The sequence below is a fragment of the Lupinus angustifolius genome, chromosome LG06 (genome assembly GCF_001865875.1).
Source record: "Lupinus angustifolius cultivar Tanjil chromosome LG06, LupAngTanjil_v1.0, whole genome shotgun sequence".
Lineage (NCBI taxonomy): Eukaryota > Viridiplantae > Streptophyta > Magnoliopsida > Fabales > Fabaceae > Lupinus > Lupinus angustifolius.
Window position 1 is genome coordinate 30,886,404 of NC_032014.1, and position 16,530 is coordinate 30,902,933.

General features: G+C 32.3%; 2 protein-coding genes across 6 annotated transcripts; one reads left to right on the forward strand and one right to left on the reverse strand.

The window, feature by feature from the left end:
* Positions 2,242-6,986, reverse strand: LOC109351107 (ethanolamine-phosphate cytidylyltransferase-like). 2 transcript variants are annotated; one of them, XM_019592459.1, is made up of 10 exons: positions 6,968-6,986; positions 6,189-6,596; positions 5,410-5,645; positions 4,936-5,087; positions 3,906-3,977; positions 3,742-3,809; positions 3,530-3,650; positions 3,090-3,149; positions 2,881-3,003; positions 2,242-2,632 (listed from the first exon to the last, which is right to left on the reverse strand). In XM_019592459.1, exons 2-10 carry the CDS (start codon positions 6,527-6,529, stop codon positions 2,561-2,563), a joined length of 1,245 nt encoding a protein of 414 aa, XP_019448004.1. In that variant the 5' UTR covers positions 6,530-6,596; positions 6,968-6,986; the 3' UTR covers positions 2,242-2,560. The 2 variants fall into 2 exon arrangements, with proteins under 2 accessions (XP_019448004.1, XP_019448003.1); XM_019592458.1 differs by having other exon boundaries at positions 6,837-6,978.
* On the forward strand, positions 9,655-16,373 carry LOC109351108 (ubiquitin carboxyl-terminal hydrolase 19-like). 4 transcript variants are annotated; one of them, XM_019592461.1, is made up of 12 exons: positions 9,655-9,977; positions 10,375-10,552; positions 11,255-11,343; positions 11,451-11,536; positions 11,625-11,787; positions 11,929-12,052; positions 12,929-13,086; positions 14,246-14,330; positions 14,500-14,712; positions 14,825-14,886; positions 15,556-16,017; positions 16,048-16,373. In XM_019592461.1, exons 1-12 carry the CDS (start codon positions 9,724-9,726, stop codon positions 16,160-16,162), a joined length of 1,989 nt encoding a protein of 662 aa, XP_019448006.1. In that variant the 5' UTR covers positions 9,655-9,723; the 3' UTR covers positions 16,163-16,373. The 4 variants fall into 4 exon arrangements, with proteins under 4 accessions (XP_019448006.1, XP_019448009.1, XP_019448005.1 ...); XM_019592464.1 differs by lacking the exon at positions 16,048-16,373 and having other exon boundaries at positions 15,556-15,704; positions 15,859-16,044; XM_019592460.1 differs by having other exon boundaries at positions 15,556-16,373.

The following is a 16,530-nucleotide window of genomic DNA, read 5'->3' on the forward strand; positions in this document are numbered from 1 at the left end:
TATATATATATATATAAGGTAAAATAATAGTTCTACATGTTTAATTGACAGTTTAGTTATCTAAATCAATATTTCCTGTTGCAAATGGAGGGGTCATTTCACATTCTCTTTTTTTAATATATCATAAATCAATGTTGGAGACCCCAATAACCGATCGATAACTAAGATTTATTTTTATGAACTAAGATAACATATTCTCACATTTTTTTAATATTATTAATACTAGTGGTGGATGAAGATATATGTTTTGTTATGTATTATATATGATGATGCGCGTCAATCTCCATTTATCTATATTTTTTTCGATCACCAATTAAGTTTTGATAATATGATCCACCCATTTTTTGGATTCCATCCATGTATTATTATGATGTTTAAACGCAAAACATATATTATGGAGAGTTGGGGAATATTAACTATATATGCTCTTCAATTTTTGTAATTCCTTTTATATATAATTCCTTCAAATTTGTCAATTTTCACATAATTTATGTGATTATTTTAAAAGGCTTGTGCAAACATGATGAGAATCTTTAAAAGGAAGTGCATTGACCAAATTTGATTTAGATTCATTAATAAAATATAATGAGCTCAATTTGATTATACTTCCTCTATTTCAGATTTTTTTTTTTGTTTTAAGTTTTTGTTTTGCTTCAAACCTATTGTTTTTTTTACAATTTTAAGGCTTAGTGGAGCTTTTTTCCTCAATTCTAACCAAATAAATACACTCATTTTTTAATCAAAAATACTTTTTCTCCCTTTGGTAAATAAATAAATCTTTTTAGTCAAAATACAATAATTTTGTAATGATTTCTATGCATTAACCTTTAAAATGAGTTTAATATCTATGCACTGTCAGTATAAAAATTTGTATATAGTTAATCCATCATTTGTATTACTTTTTTTAAAGAATCACTGATAAAAAATATGAATTGTAAATAATACAATCATAAGGTATAAAACTTATACATTTTCGGTATTTACATATTTTTCTCTTAAAAAAAATATGAAATGGATGGATCATTGAATTGTGTAGAATGTAGCTTTTGTTGGGAAGTAAGTCTCATATCGCCTACATCATTATCTCATGAATAGTTTAAATACATGTTGGGTTACTCCTCACATTGCCAATTGGTTTTGAGATAGCCGTTATGGACTTAACTTGATTCACCTCTAGTATCATTGTTGCAAATGGAGGTTGATTTCTTATTTGATTGGATGAAAATTGGGTGGCTTAAAAACATCTCTGAAAATATGTCCTTTTAATACATGCTTAAATTCCAATATCATCTTCACAACTCTTTATCTCCTGTAATTCATGATATAGGTATTTGAACATTCTTACATTTAATATTATTATCTATATAGAGAAGTGGGTGTGATTAAAGGACATAGATTATACTTTTTAATGAGAGAAAGATTATATTTTAGCCTTTGGTAACCATGCATAAAGAAAGTGGGACTCAAGGAGTAAATAATTGAGAAAACGCATTGGAATCCTCAAGTTGGTGGTCTATTATTAACTTTAAATGCATGTTAACCAAATAAGCTTCCCTAATCATATAATATATCCAATTCTAAATGCAAACCTTTACAGAAAGGATAATATTTGTATTTTTTTAAGATTATATATAGTATTTTACTTATGATGGCTTTCCTAAACTATGGCAAATAATAATATTTTTTCCAATAAAACGTAGTAGTGCTTCTTACAGAAGCATACACCATCATCTTATACTTAATGTAACAAATTGCACTCTTTGTTTCTTATGAGAATGAAATTCACTAAGCAAGCAAAAGCTTCATTTATTTCTTAATTTTCACTTATAATCTTTAGCTAATACAAAACTGAACAACTAAATGAATTTGAGGTGCTTATGGAACAAAACATAAGAGACTCGAGTATAATATATAACATTAATTTCTTTACTCCATTTCAATATTAGGCAATATGAGACTTATAGAATAACATATTTCAAACATCCCACATTATTAAATGCAGAGTTATTATATGACACAATACAATAAAGAGTAAATACCAATTTAGTCATTCATATTTTTCGACCTTACCTGTTTAGTTCTTCAAAAAAGAAAAGACCTAAAATGGTCCCCAAAATTTCAAATGTGAGTCAAATTAGTCTTTTTTAGCATGTTTTATAACACTTAATAAGGACTAATTTCACCCAAAAAGAACTAATTTGACCCACATTTAAAATTTTTGGGTACCATTTTTGTCTTTTCTTTTTTTGAAGGACTAAACTGGTAAGATCGAAAATTATGATGGACTAAAATGGGTATTTACTCTACAATAAAATTGTAGGAGTAAGGCACCTCTTATTGGAGTACACTACATCAAATTAACTTAGAGTACCAAGCCATATAGAAACATTTCAGGAAGTGAAGTAGCAGAAAATCATTGTTTTCCTAAACTATGGAAAATAATAATACTATTCTATGTACTCTTCATGAATTCTGCATAAGATTCCTTCAATTCTATAGAACAAGATTAAGCTTGAAGAGCAAGGTACCAAACTAAGATGCAACATGATTCTGTACAAAGCTAGTCTCCACATACATATTTTTTCTCTTCATAGTATCTCTTTTCACTCTGTGTCTTCTTTGCATTGCGTTTCTGCATCACAAACACACGAAAAGGTAGCCGAAATCTGATCAATTATGTGATGTAGAATTGCAGGAATTTAATCCAGTGAAATATAGAGATTTATTGGACCTATGCTTTGACTAGGAAGTTAAACAGATTCAGATGGGTCATAAAATTAGCAGCAACTTTATAGTTCCTACTTTGACAATATAATGAGAATTACCAAGGTTGCTCGTATTTCCGGAACAAAAAAAAACATATAAAAATAAAGAAGTTACCGTATAAGCTTCGTGATTAGCCATTATCCTTTGGGCTACTGAAGTAGTAGTAATGTCTTTTGGGCTTTCAAGCAAGAGAAATATTTCCATGGTCTTTGGGACCTCATAAGGATCACTGTCACACTGCACAAGACAACTTGTTCACTGTATACCAGAAAGAAAAATAGCAGCATGTCGGAAATAAACTGGAAAGTGATGACTGAACTGACCTTTGGCGAGTTCTCAGAAACAGTCCCATGCACAACTTGTGAAATATTGAAAGTTGTGATCTGTTTGATTCGAAGAAAGAAACTTAATGACGAATAAAATATGAGAATGGGTGTAAAAGTTTGATTCAAAACTTGCTTAAGAATGGTGAGACGGATGGATGGAAAAGTCGAGCATATTCAGAATGCACGTAAAAGCATGTGCTCTCTGCCTCTCTCTTTCTCATGTAGTAAATATATACATCGGATGCACATAGTTATATTTCCAATTACTTCAAGAAGAAAACAAAAGGTAAAGCAGGAAATGATGTTTCATAAGCTATCATGCAAATTAAGTATTAAACCCTTCGCTTGAGCGAAAAGAAAGAAAAGCGGTTAATATACAAAATGGTAAAGTGGAGATGCTTAAATGCATTTCAGAAAATTTAGAACTGTGAACATACCAAGTCCTTCGTGATTTTCCAAGGTGCGCCAATAATGACTTCGTCAACATAACGGCAAGCCAACACACTAAGGCTACGCTCATATAGATGCATAATTGGATAGTGGCTCCCACGGTGTTCACTACGAGCAAGATGTTAGTCTCTTATATACGGTTAACATGAATACCTGAACAATACCGATAAAGTAAATTTTGCATGATAAAACTTTCTACCTCACTGTCTCATCTGAGTAGATACCAACTACAAGAAAATCTCCAAGCTCCCTAGCCCTCTTCAAAATCTGAAAGAATAAGAAATAGTGAATTAAACACGATCATACCATGACAGTATTTGATGAAGATAACAAATTTGAATCCTATATGAAACTTCTGTTTACCTCAACATGCCCTGCATGGAAGAGATCAAATGCCCCGTCAATGTATACGATACGAGCATTAGTTCCAGGCCCCTACAATTAGATGAAATACAACAACTTATCGTATGAAAAGTTATTCATACACTAAAATGAAAGAAAACAGGTTGACACTAGCCACTCTAAAGTTGTAACAATGATTGAACCAGAATATAGAGATAATGACATGCAAATTAACTTCCACTTCTTCAAACAATACTAACTTTCACAAACCAAAGTGTATATCCATGATTTCATTCATACAAGCATCATCATCAACGTCGGAATATATCTCAAATTAGTGCATAAGACCTAACTAAATTTAAAAGACGAGTGAAAATACATTGGGATTCTCATACTCAAAACTGAACTTCCCTAAGGTTAGTATCAGCTTCACTTATACTATAGTAGTTTGACTTTGATTATTAATAACAGGAAATCATTCGAGTTGCGAGAAAGCACAATCAAGAAGCAATTTTGTTTTAGCATGTCAGAGACGGCCCTTATTGGTCCCAATGCGAAACCATATTAAGTGCAAATATACAATGGAGCAGATATATTTCAAAGTTAAAATTAGAATATGAAGTAGTTGTTCATATCATTTCACAGACTAGCATCAGCATTTGCTAAAATTTCTCAAAAACTTCAAAATCTTCCATCTTCTAAAGATTTATGGCTATTTACAATGTCGGAGACTTTGTGTTCAAAACTATTATAGCATCCTTTCCTTACCTATCCATAAAGAACCACCAACCGAATAGACGCTGGTCAGTGGTCACTGATATAATGAAAAGATCATCAAGCCCGTAATATATCAAAACCAGTGTTTGTTGCATTAAATAAAACTACAAAAACTCATTTTATATTTTATTATAGCTCTTAAAGAAAACATAGAAATATAGAAAACTACATATCACCAAAAGATATTTATATTAATTGGTTTGTACTTTGCAGACTTATGAACTAAAGATACATATATTACTTTGAGAGATTGACTACACAAGCAATCAAATACCTTGGCATTTGAAAACTGGACAATACGCCGGGAAGTTGGTAGGAATTGGGATATGTGGGAACTCTTTGACAGGATTTCTTTGTTGGGTTGCACATCGTTACCATTTTGATCTTCACAAACATTTGGATCTTTTAAAGAAGAGAGTATTCTTCCTGTTCGGAAGCAAAGTTAGAGAAAATACATATGGTTAGTTTAATAGTGATTAATTGAAATTAGTCTGGGTGCGTCAAGAGAATGAATCAATTATCAAGCCCTATACATTAGAAATGTTTAGTTTTATTGTTCAAATTAGGAAGCCTGACTACATACACATAGCCACATACACACACAAAACTTTTCCTGTGAGCCAAGTTTCTCTCAACAAATAACACTTATAACAAAACAGAATTGAACTTTTTCCATCGAAAACTCAAAAGATGCCACCACGATTCACAAAACATCAGGCTTTCTTATATAAGCAGAGAAACTTTGTACCTACGATATCTGTACTGGAAATTCCTTCAGTACGTTTAATTTCTTTGTAGCGGCCAGCTTTCTTCGCAAAGCCGTAAACATCTGTTCCATCTGGAAGGAAGCAAGGATCATCACCATGTATGATATAGTTGATTTTGTATTCATTAAAGAGATGATTCATGAATTTCTCAGTTATTGCATAAGGAGCATCGGTTATGACTTCATCCACCCACTTCAATCCACTGACAAGGGTCAGCCTGGAGGATACGATAAAACATATTTTCAAATCAAAAGTTTGCTCTGAAGATACAGTTTATAAAATTACCAGCTGTTTATTTTTTTCTGTGAGCATAGAAGCATGCTTCTAATTCTTGAATACCTAGCTATGTGATCAGTGGTACTTTAAACTGGATGGTAATGTCATCAAGAGAATAAACGAAAAAACATCTTACGGGATAAAGGATTCACTATGCATTTATACAATCGCAACAACAACCGAACCTTATTCCCACGAGTTGGGTTAGCTACATGGATCAATGACAACATAATTTATATCATAAACCATGTCCATGGACAAACAATTCATATCTAAAACCTTTTTAATTGTTCCGCCTATAATTTTTGTTAATCTTCTTATGTCTCTAGTAATTGGACTACCCTCAATCCGATCTACCATCCTTAGTGGGTTTTCTACAGGTCTCCTCCATCGAAATCAAACACAAAAAACATAAAATACTTTATGGACAAAACATACAACAAAAACTAGGTGGCCATAACTAATAATGTATGTAATTGTATACCTCTCCTCCATGTTCAAAACAGGTGGACCTTTATGTGCCATGATCACCTCATCATTGACAAGACCAACAACTAATTCATCTCCTAGAGCTTTAGCTTGTCTGAGTGCATTGGCATGACCATAATGCATGAGATCAAAACAACCATCCATGTAAACCCGAACACGCCTCTTCTCGGATTTCTTCTTCAATGAGCATGGCAATAACAAAGAAGGAAGCCCAACCACACCACCAAAGTAGCTTCTTGACAATCCCAACAAAGCAGCTGTGACCATTATTCCACCAAGCAGATGGGGATAGTAGTATACTCCATCCGAAATCCAGTTGCTACTTTCATAATCCATTTTCTCAATTCAATTATGATCTATCTATCTAACCAATCAACATTGATATATAAGAGGAGACAAAAACCTGCAACCAATCATCATGCCAAAACAGAATCAAAATGCAATTTTTCCAACACCATTTTCAAGTTTCAAGTTCAGTTGAGCAAAATTAAATAACCATTGCATGAAAATCCAAGTGGAAAACATATACTAAAAACTGGGTATCCTCATAGTACAAATCTAAAAGTCAAAACATAAAAAAAAAATGAAACTTTATTTAAAGAAAATCATGTTGAGATGAATGGAAAGGGGAGAGAAAACCCACATGAAATCAAGAGGAAAAAACATAATTGGTTAGAAAAAAGAGATCTTTTTTAGGAGTTAGTAGTTGGGTTAGAAGTGAAAAGTTGAATTGAGTTGAGTTGAAATGAATAGTGTGTGAGATCGAATCTGAACCTTATAGTTTTGGTGTTTTGTTATGTCTCCTCTGCTACTATGTTGGAATTACATGGAATGAAGTTTGTGTTCTAGTAACTATTAACTTGGAGAATCTCCAATTGTTTATTCTTATTCTTAATAACAGAAACTTTTATCCTCCATTTTTCTCTCATTTGCTGTCATATTCGGGTTTTCCTTCCCCGGTAATGTTGTTATCATTATTCTAATGTTCTTGATCCCAAAAATAATGAGAGATAAATTGTGTATAATTATGTTGTCATAAGGTGTGTAAATTGGTTGAAAATAGGTAACACCAAATAAAAATAAAAATAAAAATGAAGTTAATTATTGAGGAAAAGAAATAAAGGTTTGTTGTTCTTAATTTAAAAATATATATAATAAATTATAAAATAATGAATCATTTTTAAACTATCTCCTCAATTGAACAAGAAATATTAGATATTTCTACTTGTAACTTCTCTCGTCACATTCTCTTTTTTCTTCTACCAAATGAAGACTTCTTAACACTAATAATAATGCCTTCTCAACTCTCAACAAAATATATATGCCACCTCATCTCAAATTTTCCATAAAACCAGGACGCATACATCCACATTTTTTAATCAAAAGAAAATATATTTAAATTGTAATGTATGAGTTTTATATATTATTATTACTAGTGTGTACAGGCACTTTGTGCCTGCAGGCGAATATTGTGTGATACTACATATTCAATTTTTATATATTTCATTTTTTTTGAATTAAAATGTATTTTTGTGTTCGGTGTACTTTATATTATATTTTTTTGTGTTTACGATAATGTTTAATTTAACGTGAGATATGTTGTTAATTAATGTATTGGTGATAATTGCTTAGGATTATATAGTTTTTTTGTAAAAATTAAATAATATTAAGGGCAATATAGGAAATGAAAATTACACTATGGGGGAAGTTATTTCAAGCTTTAGCTTTATATATAGTATAGATATTATTCATCATTCTTTTTTAATTATCATTGACTCTTTAAAAAAAGAAAACAAATGAGTGGTAGATAATGTATTAGTTATATATTAATCTTTAGACTAAAGTTCATAGCAATGTTGTAAAAGTTGGTTCATGTCGACCAGTTCAACCGGTAAATCAGTCCCAAAACCAGTCATGCAATTATACCAGTCAAAATTGGTCATATTAGTCCGTTTTCAATTGAACCATACTGATCATACAAGCCGGTTTTTATTTAAAATATTCTTTAATGAAAATAAAAAATTATTGGTTTTTTTTTATTGATTTTAACATAAACATTAATACATTATATATGTATCTAGTTTTGTTTACAGTTTGAATCACTATATCATTATGCTAGTATTATAGCTGATTTGATGACCAATATGATATTAATAACATTGGTTCATAGACATTATACTCTTTTTAATTTAATAAATTTAATATTATTATAAACTATCACTTTATATATAAGATTTATATAGTTTACAATTAAAAGTTAAAACACCCATATGACTTTCAATTCATTCATCTCACGATGAGAGTAGTTTGGAAGGGTGCACTACATAGACTTTCTTGCTATTTAATTTTAGAATCGTACATGTGGCAGAACTATGTAGATACTTCTTTGGTTTATTACCTGCCAGCTAATATATATCTACAAATTTAGAAAAATATTAAAAATAATTATAAATAACTAAACAATTATATGTTAATTTCCTATAATCTTATATATTTTACCCAAGCAAGTTTTCTATTTATTTATACTAGTTCGAGGACTCAGTCCATATATCAAATATTCAAATTTTATATATTTCATTTTAAAGAATTAAAATATATTTTAATTGAATGTACTTTATATTGTAATTTTTGTTAAGTATATGTTATATTTTTTGTCTTTATTATAAAATAAAATGTTCAATTTAAGGTGAGATAAATAGTTAATATGTTATGGTGGTTACATATGATTACATAGTTTTTTTTTTTGTAAAAATTAAAAATATTAAGCCCAAAATATAAAATTGAAAAATACATGATGCTAGTTACATTATATTTTGCTTTTATACATAGTATTGTTATAGATGTAAATATATGGTATAGAAGTATAAATATGTTTTAGTAGTTACATTTGATTATATAGAAATATAGAAAATATAATTTTATTACATATTTTAATATTTATTTACAAATAATGTAAAACAATTATAAGATTAGTACATCATCCAACATGTATTTTACCCATTTTTATCCTTAATTTTTTTATGTATACCAAGTTGATAATTATAGTTAAAGATCACTAAAGTTATTTGAAAACTACTCCAAAACAATATTCAAGGATCACAAATATGAGACAAAAATAAATTTGTCTAACAAAAAACTCGAGAGACCAAAAAAAGTCTTTAATTTACAGTAAAAATAAAATATGATTGTATAGTAATATTTACCTTAACAATTTGTTTTATTATTTTATTCCTCGATTATTAATAAGGAACTAATCATTTTATATATAATTGTCTCATGCTCATTCGAACTCAACCTTCTAATAAATCTTAAGATACTAAAATAATATCATATTAATATTATATAGAAATAATAAAATATCTCAAGTATTATAATATAAGTTATGGATATATCCTTTTTTATTTTAGTTTTTAAAAATATTTTGTAGAAAATAGTTAAATATATATTAGTTTATTATTTATGGAATCCATTGAAATTGATATTAGAAGAATAGAGAAGAACATAAGCAAGAAAGAGAGATTGGATCATTGATGCTTGTCTTTGTTGGAGTATCGTGGGATCTGAACTGGTTCCTAAGATTCATATTCTCGGTGTTAGTTGTGGCAATTGGGTTACACATTTTGGTCAGAAAAACCGCTTCTAAATACTTCGAAGTAGAAGCCAATTTCGAAGGAGACAATTCCATCAATTCAACATCAACCATGTCTGGAGTTATGGACTTATGTGCTTTTTGTCGGAAACAAGGTTCTAAGCAGTGTTCTCGTTGCAAAGCCGTACGATATTGGTAACTTACTAACTTACCCTTTTCTTTTTTCCTTCATTGCTTTATTGTTTACAAATTTATATTTATTTCTTTCCTTCTTTCATTTTCATGTTTATTTGTTTTTTTAATCAATGGGATCGTTAAAAATCATTTTTTTTGTACTGGGAAATAGTGTATTTAACGTTTTTCTGTTAGACTTGGATTTCCAAAACCTGACTTACTCGTTTTATAATCCTTAAACAATGTCATGAGGACATTTGTTACACAATCCTTATGGTTGTTGTTCTGTTTGTTATGAAATTGGTGAGTTTATGTTGTTTTTTTTAATAATGTGGTAGTATATTAGTAACTGTGTTTATTTTTCAACTAGGAAAAAAGTGAACTGAATTTAGTTTGTCTGTGTGTGTGAATCTTTCAGCTCACAAGAATGTCAACTGTCACATTGGAGATCCGGGCACAAGGAAAGTTGCACGGTTTCGACTCAAAGTGAGGTGACTAAACGGGGGGCTTTGATAGCTGGCGGTAAAAAGCCTTCAATTGCATTGATACCTAGTAAAGGAAGTGGAACTTCTAGGCCAATCAAGCAGGCTAAAGATGTAAGTTTTTTTATAGGAGTATTGCAATTTACAATATACTTTGCTTACACCGGGTAATCTAAGACGGAAAACATCCTTGAGGTGCAAGGAGGTTTTAAGCCTTGAGGCAAGAGATGCCAAAAAGTGAGTTTCTTATTTAAATAAGGCCATAACATTAGAAAACGAGAAAAAAATCCTCTTGAACAATTTGCACTTGTTTGTCCTATTAAGTACTCATGCATATTATCATCCATAGTAAATATAGTCCATTTATAATGCTCCTTCTTGTGCTATTACTTGTGGTCGCCATTGCCAACCGGCTTTTCCTCCCACCATCAACACCACCGTATCACTCAAGCAATTCCCCCTAATATTCTCTCAGCTTATATTGCCAAAGATCAACCATGTGATACTTTTGACATTCTCACAATTTTACGCTCCTTTCATATGAAAATTATAAAATACGACGACTAGGCTTTCAAAGATTTTCTAACTGTTATCTATAATGTGCTAAATGCATGACTTGCCTGGACCAGAAAGATGCTTCCGTGGTGCCATATATATGCCCTTTGCTGAAGGGGCAGTGCCTCGAGCCTTCGACCTGCAAGAGGTGCTGACCCCTTCTTGCTCCCTGCCTCAGCTCTTGTGACTACATTGTGCTTACTGGGTTAAATCTTTATATTTTTCTTCTTGCCCACCTAAATATACACTTGCATTTTTCAGGTTCTTTTTCCTTATGATGAATTTGTGAAACTTTTTAACTGGGCCAAGCCAGGACCTCCTCCTTGTGGACTCTTGAATTGTGGAAACAGGTTTGCCAATTTTGAAACTGAGCTTTAGCTTTATTATCATGTTATTGTTCATAAATTGCAATTAGAGGATTCTGGGAGAAATTTACATTTATTGCCAATGTTTGTAGTTGCTTTGCGAATGTGGTTCTTCAGTGTCTTTCATTCACAAGGCCACTTGTTGCCTACTTGTTGGAAAAAGGCCACCGCAGAGAATGTAATGTCATAACTCAAAGCTTTTGGTTTTGGCTGGATGTCAACTATGCTTCGTGCTTATGTTTGTTAGTCGTGGCTTTTTTTTCCAGGTGGTTGTAATGATTGGTGCTTTCTATGTGAATTTGAAACCCATGTTGAAAGAACAAGGCTAAGTTCACAATCGTTTTCTCCCATGAATATTCTCTCTCGTTTGCCGAATATTGGCGGCACTCTTGGCTATGGAAGACAAGAGGATGCTCACGAGTTCATGAGGTTTATATTCTCTCACAACATTGTCATTTCACCTTTCATAGTGAATTGACTGAATTCTACATTGATTGTCTTAGAAGGATGTCTATCTTATAATTATGTGGTTACTATATGAAAGGTATTTTTCAATAATTTTGTTGATAGGTTTTCCATTGATACTATGCAATCTGTTTGCCTGGATGAATTTGGTGGAGAAAAAGTTGTCCCTCCTAACCTTCAGGAAACAACCCTTATTCAACACATTTTCGGTGGCTGTCTTCAATCCGAGGTCAGATTACTAATCGGACTGAAATTATCATTTTCTCATTAGAATAGAGAGTGGAAACCTATCTGTTGTTTCATATGTATAACAAAAATATGACTAATGATTATGTTGGTGCGGAATTATTAAATAGAACTTCCTGTGTTTTTTCTTCCTATCTTCGAACTTGAGAAATTAGCATACCCGTGAAGATGGGAATCTTGTAATTATTACAAATTCACATTATAAAAACAAGAAAAATCGAACTATCCAGAGTTCCAGACTGTTTTTCTTTTTTAAAACTTTTTTCGTCAAAACTGTTTTGAATTTTGTTCTGCATTTGAAAAACAACAAAGCAAAAACAGAACTAAACAGGGCCCATACTCTCTGTAGTTTTGAATTTCTTGTCCTCTTCATATGGGTACAAATGCTGTTTATATAGTCCGTTTATGGAGAAATCAACTTAAAGTTTGATTCTTATTTCTCATCCTTCCATGAGTTGAAAAGTTAATCTGTGAGCTAATTTAATGGAAGAAGCCTTTTGAGTAGCCGGGGATGCATTCTATGACATGTTTTATGAAGGAGTCATAGGTACTCGATTCAGCTTATGATGAGATATAATGATATTCTGATCTCTGGCTGGACTGTAATCATGAATAAGATTATAGCTGTCATGTTATTTGCCTTGAGCATTCCTAGCTAGTTATAGTTCAGTGATGCTTATTAGATATAAATCTTCATAGTTTCCACCTTTTGTGATGATTTGATGCCAGCTTGGATATAAATTTCCATCCTTTGTTTTTGGCTGATTGGCAATTTCCACTTTTGTGTTGTTTTGTACTGACATGGATGTGGTTGGTCTGTCTTAATCTTTTTAATATTTCCTGTTGTGAAACTGAATAGGTGATATGCACGAAATGTGACCAGAAGTCAAGTCAGTATGAAAGTATGATGGACTTGACTGTTGAAATCCATGGAGATGCTGCCTCCTTGGAAGAATGCCTAGACCAGTTTACTGCCAAAGAGTGGCTTCACGGGGAAAATATGTATAAATGTGATGGGTAAGGTTACCTTACTGGGGCATATTATCACCTTATTAAATTAAATTTCGAAGGTGGTGGAGTGTCTTAAGTACCTTGTCAAATCATGATGCTTAGGTCGATGCACTGTTGTAGCTTTGTAGTTTTTGTGCAATAGAAAAATGGGTTTTGCATGGGAATTAAGCATAAAATTAATTTTTAAGTTAAGTTGAAAAAAGTATAACAAAAACCTTCTCCTACTAGGTGGGGCTAGTTACATGAATCAAATGATGCTATTGTGTTCTACCATAAACCAAGTCTTTTGGAAGGTCATTTAAGTTTTAGCCCTTCTTAATTGTTTCACTACTTTCACCCAAAAAAATTCTCAATCGTCATCTACCTCCAACTATTATGCTCCACTTGGGCTTATATTGGTCTTCTTACATGGCCAAACTACCACTTTCGTTGTGAATGTGTGATTCTCACAGTGGAACAAGGTATATCGCTTCCATGGTTGACTTGTGTGGCATAAAACTGAAATTTGAATCTCTTGTCCTTGATCTTTGTTCAATCATCCTTTCCCATTTTCTCATAGTAGGCCATGGCTCATGAGCTTTTCCTATGTAATTAGCACAATTGTTTATATATCCCTTGTACTTATTAATGAGAATCGAAGTGCTTCTCCTCTCGTTCATGACATTTTTTATGACCTTATTATTTCGTTAAACAAATTTTGTAATCTAAGTTACTAATTACTTGCAAACCGTAATAGGTTTACCATCAGATTCATCAGGTTTACCATTGCCCGCCCTCTTAATGATTCTTTTACCTAAAAGTCTCAACTTTCTAATCCTAAGATAGAAGATACAATGTTGGAATCCTCTATTCCTCTCCAGTCTTTAAAATATCTAAGTCCATTAATTTTGTAAAAAGATTATCCTTAAGATTAATTTATTAATTTAATTGCTGCTTTGGTCATGGTTATGGCAAAATTCTTGTTCGATTTTGTTTTATAAGAAAAAATGGGGTTTGAATTTTGATTACCGAGGCACAAAATTTGGCAAGACTTTTCGGAACAAGGAGATTTGTATGTTGGAAAGTTAGTTTTGCTAATGAAAATAGAATTCAAACATTTGCTTTTATTTTTACTTCTGCTGCTATTCAGATCTTGTCTTAAACAAGTTTTGCTGCTGTTTGCTAGGTGCAAGGACTATGTCAAGGCATGGAAACGTCTTACTGTGAAACGTGCTCCAAATATTCTTACAATTGCCTTTAAAAGATTTCAGGTATGAGTAATTTAATCTAGACTGTCTTGCTGAGTTGTTTCAATACCAGTTGTATTATTTTTAGTATTTTCTTATCCTAAAGTGTCCTAGTATTAATTATTTCTTGTATGTGTCTTAAACTTTTATGTCAAAATTTATCATGTTTTTTTGGGCTGTTATATACATGCAGAGTGGGAGGTTTGGTAAACTTAACAAGAGAGTAGCCTTCCCCGAGACTTTAAATCTTAGCCCTTACACGAGTGAAGCTGGTGATGGATCTGATATCTATAAGCTATATGCTGTTGTAGTCCATCTTGATATGCTAAATGCGTCATTTTTTGGTCATTACATTTGCTACATCAAAGATTTCCAAGGAAATTGGTATAGGGTTGATGATTGGAAGGTATATTTCTTTGTCTCCGTGCAACTTTGAATATATTTTTTCTGTCACTGAGTACTCTGTACAATGTGCTTGAACCTTCAGCATCCTCATTGGGTTGCATTTCATTTCTCAGGTTACAAGGGTGGAACTGGAGGAGGTACTTTCCCAGGGAGCATATATGCTGTTGTATAGCAGGTATTCTTTTGATCATGATCGAAAAGCTTCTCTCTCTCTCTACTGCTTGGGCCTGAATGATGCCCTTTAAACATAGGCTAAGCTAGTTTTGTCAGATGTGGTTTGGAATTCCCATTGAATATATGTCTAGAGTCAAATAACGTTGAACCCTATCTTTTTGTTTGACAGTTTAGGTTTATCTTTATGCGGATATATTATTGGGTTGGTCCTGGAATTGGATATTTTTATGGAGAAAATAATTGCCCTTGTTAGAAAGTCTCGTTTTAGTTAATTTGATCGTAATTTTCTGTTAACATGGTCCTAGTGCAGATTTGAGTGTCTTTGCCTTTGTTAGTGTTTTTGATGACTAACATGACCTTGATTGCATGGTCTCAACTCTGAACTGTTAAGACACTGGCTCGACCTTTTTATATTCATCACCAAGAAAACATTAAATTCTAGTCTTGTATGCTTGTGAGGCTTCACCTTTCATTGCAGCCTGTCTTGGCTTTTTTCTTTGGTAAACTCGGGGAACCCTAGGCCTTGGTGATGTGTATTCTGTCTTAACTAGTTTGCTTTCTTAGATAATTTGAAATTGGGCGTTTAGTTTTCGATTCCGATATTTAGTGCATTTGTGTCAATTACTTTCTGATTGATGTAACAAGTATTGTTTGATTTGATTTTGGACAGGTGTACTCCCCGACCATCAAACCTCCAAATTCAAACTACTGAAACTTCGAGGAAAGCAGAAATGCAAACAGTCAAAATGGGAGTGGAGCCTGAAACAAGCAAACAAGCTGAATGCGTCTCAATTGTGGAGTCTGTGACTTGTAGTAGAGGTGAGGTTTTGCCATCGGATATTAGTCCAGAGTTGGTTTCTGGACATGAATACCAGCCTTCCACCATAATCGACTCCGGTGCCAAATGCGAGCATTCTGATGATGTGGACATGATTGATAAGTCAACTAATCCCGGAAATGAGATCTCTTGCAGTCCTGTTGGATCATCTTCCATACCCATTTCTCAAGCTGTCGAAGATTTCGGGGATGTAGATATGAGCATATCTCCTGAAGAAACTCCAGGCAACACAGAAGAGCAACACGATATTGCTATCTCCACTCTTCCGGGTTTGCCAAATGACATTTCCTGCTCTGATAAGCATTCTTCTGTTTCAACAGATTGTCCAAAAATGGGAGATGCAGAACATATAGATGTGGCTAAATGCAAGTCATTAACATCTAAAGATGGCGCATATTACGGCAATGGGTATGTTAGTGCAAACAAATCTGCTGTTTGAAGATGATGCTGGTAATTATTTTCAGGTGTTGTTTCTTCATATCATTTGATTATCCCATCATCAAAGAGAGTGGTGAGTTGGGAAATGTTCTGTCTGGGGTTTCTTTAATTGCAGGAACCTTGGATCATTATTATTTGTAAGATGTAACATTTGTAGATGGGTTCTCTGATTTATACTGATAGAGTATAACATCCTTGTCCTTATTTCCCTTAACTCTTGTGTACATTACAAATGTTTTTTTTTCTGTCTGAAATACACTTTTAGTGACATTGCACTGTGTCTAAAATTGAACTAAATGAAGGATTTGGATCAAATTTCTCTCCAACCAAGATTGTTGAAGGGAAATCATGATTCATTAGGGTTGACAA

Bases quoted from the DNA above. Each gene is read 5' to 3' on its own strand.
- LOC109351107 (XM_019592459.1), bottom strand. From the start codon at position 6,529: ATGGATTATGAAAGTAGCAACTGGATTTCGGATGGAGTATACTACTAT. The intron at 3,651-3,741 runs GTAGAAAGTTTT...TCTTGCTCGTAG, and splicing joins TACTCAGATGAGACAGTGAG to TGAACACCGTGGGAGCCACT. The intron at 3,004-3,089 runs GTCAGTTCAGTC...TGTCTTGTGCAG, and splicing joins TTTCTGAGAACTCGCCAAAG to TGTGACAGTGATCCTTATGA.
- LOC109351108 (XM_019592460.1), top strand. From the start codon at position 9,724: ATGCTTGTCTTTGTTGGAGTATCGTGGGATCTGAACTGGTTCCTAAGA. The intron at 10,553-11,254 runs GTAAGTTTTTTT...TGCATTTTTCAG, and splicing joins CAATCAAGCAGGCTAAAGAT to GTTCTTTTTCCTTATGATGA. The intron at 12,053-12,928 runs GTCAGATTACTA...GAAACTGAATAG, and splicing joins GTGGCTGTCTTCAATCCGAG to GTGATATGCACGAAATGTGA.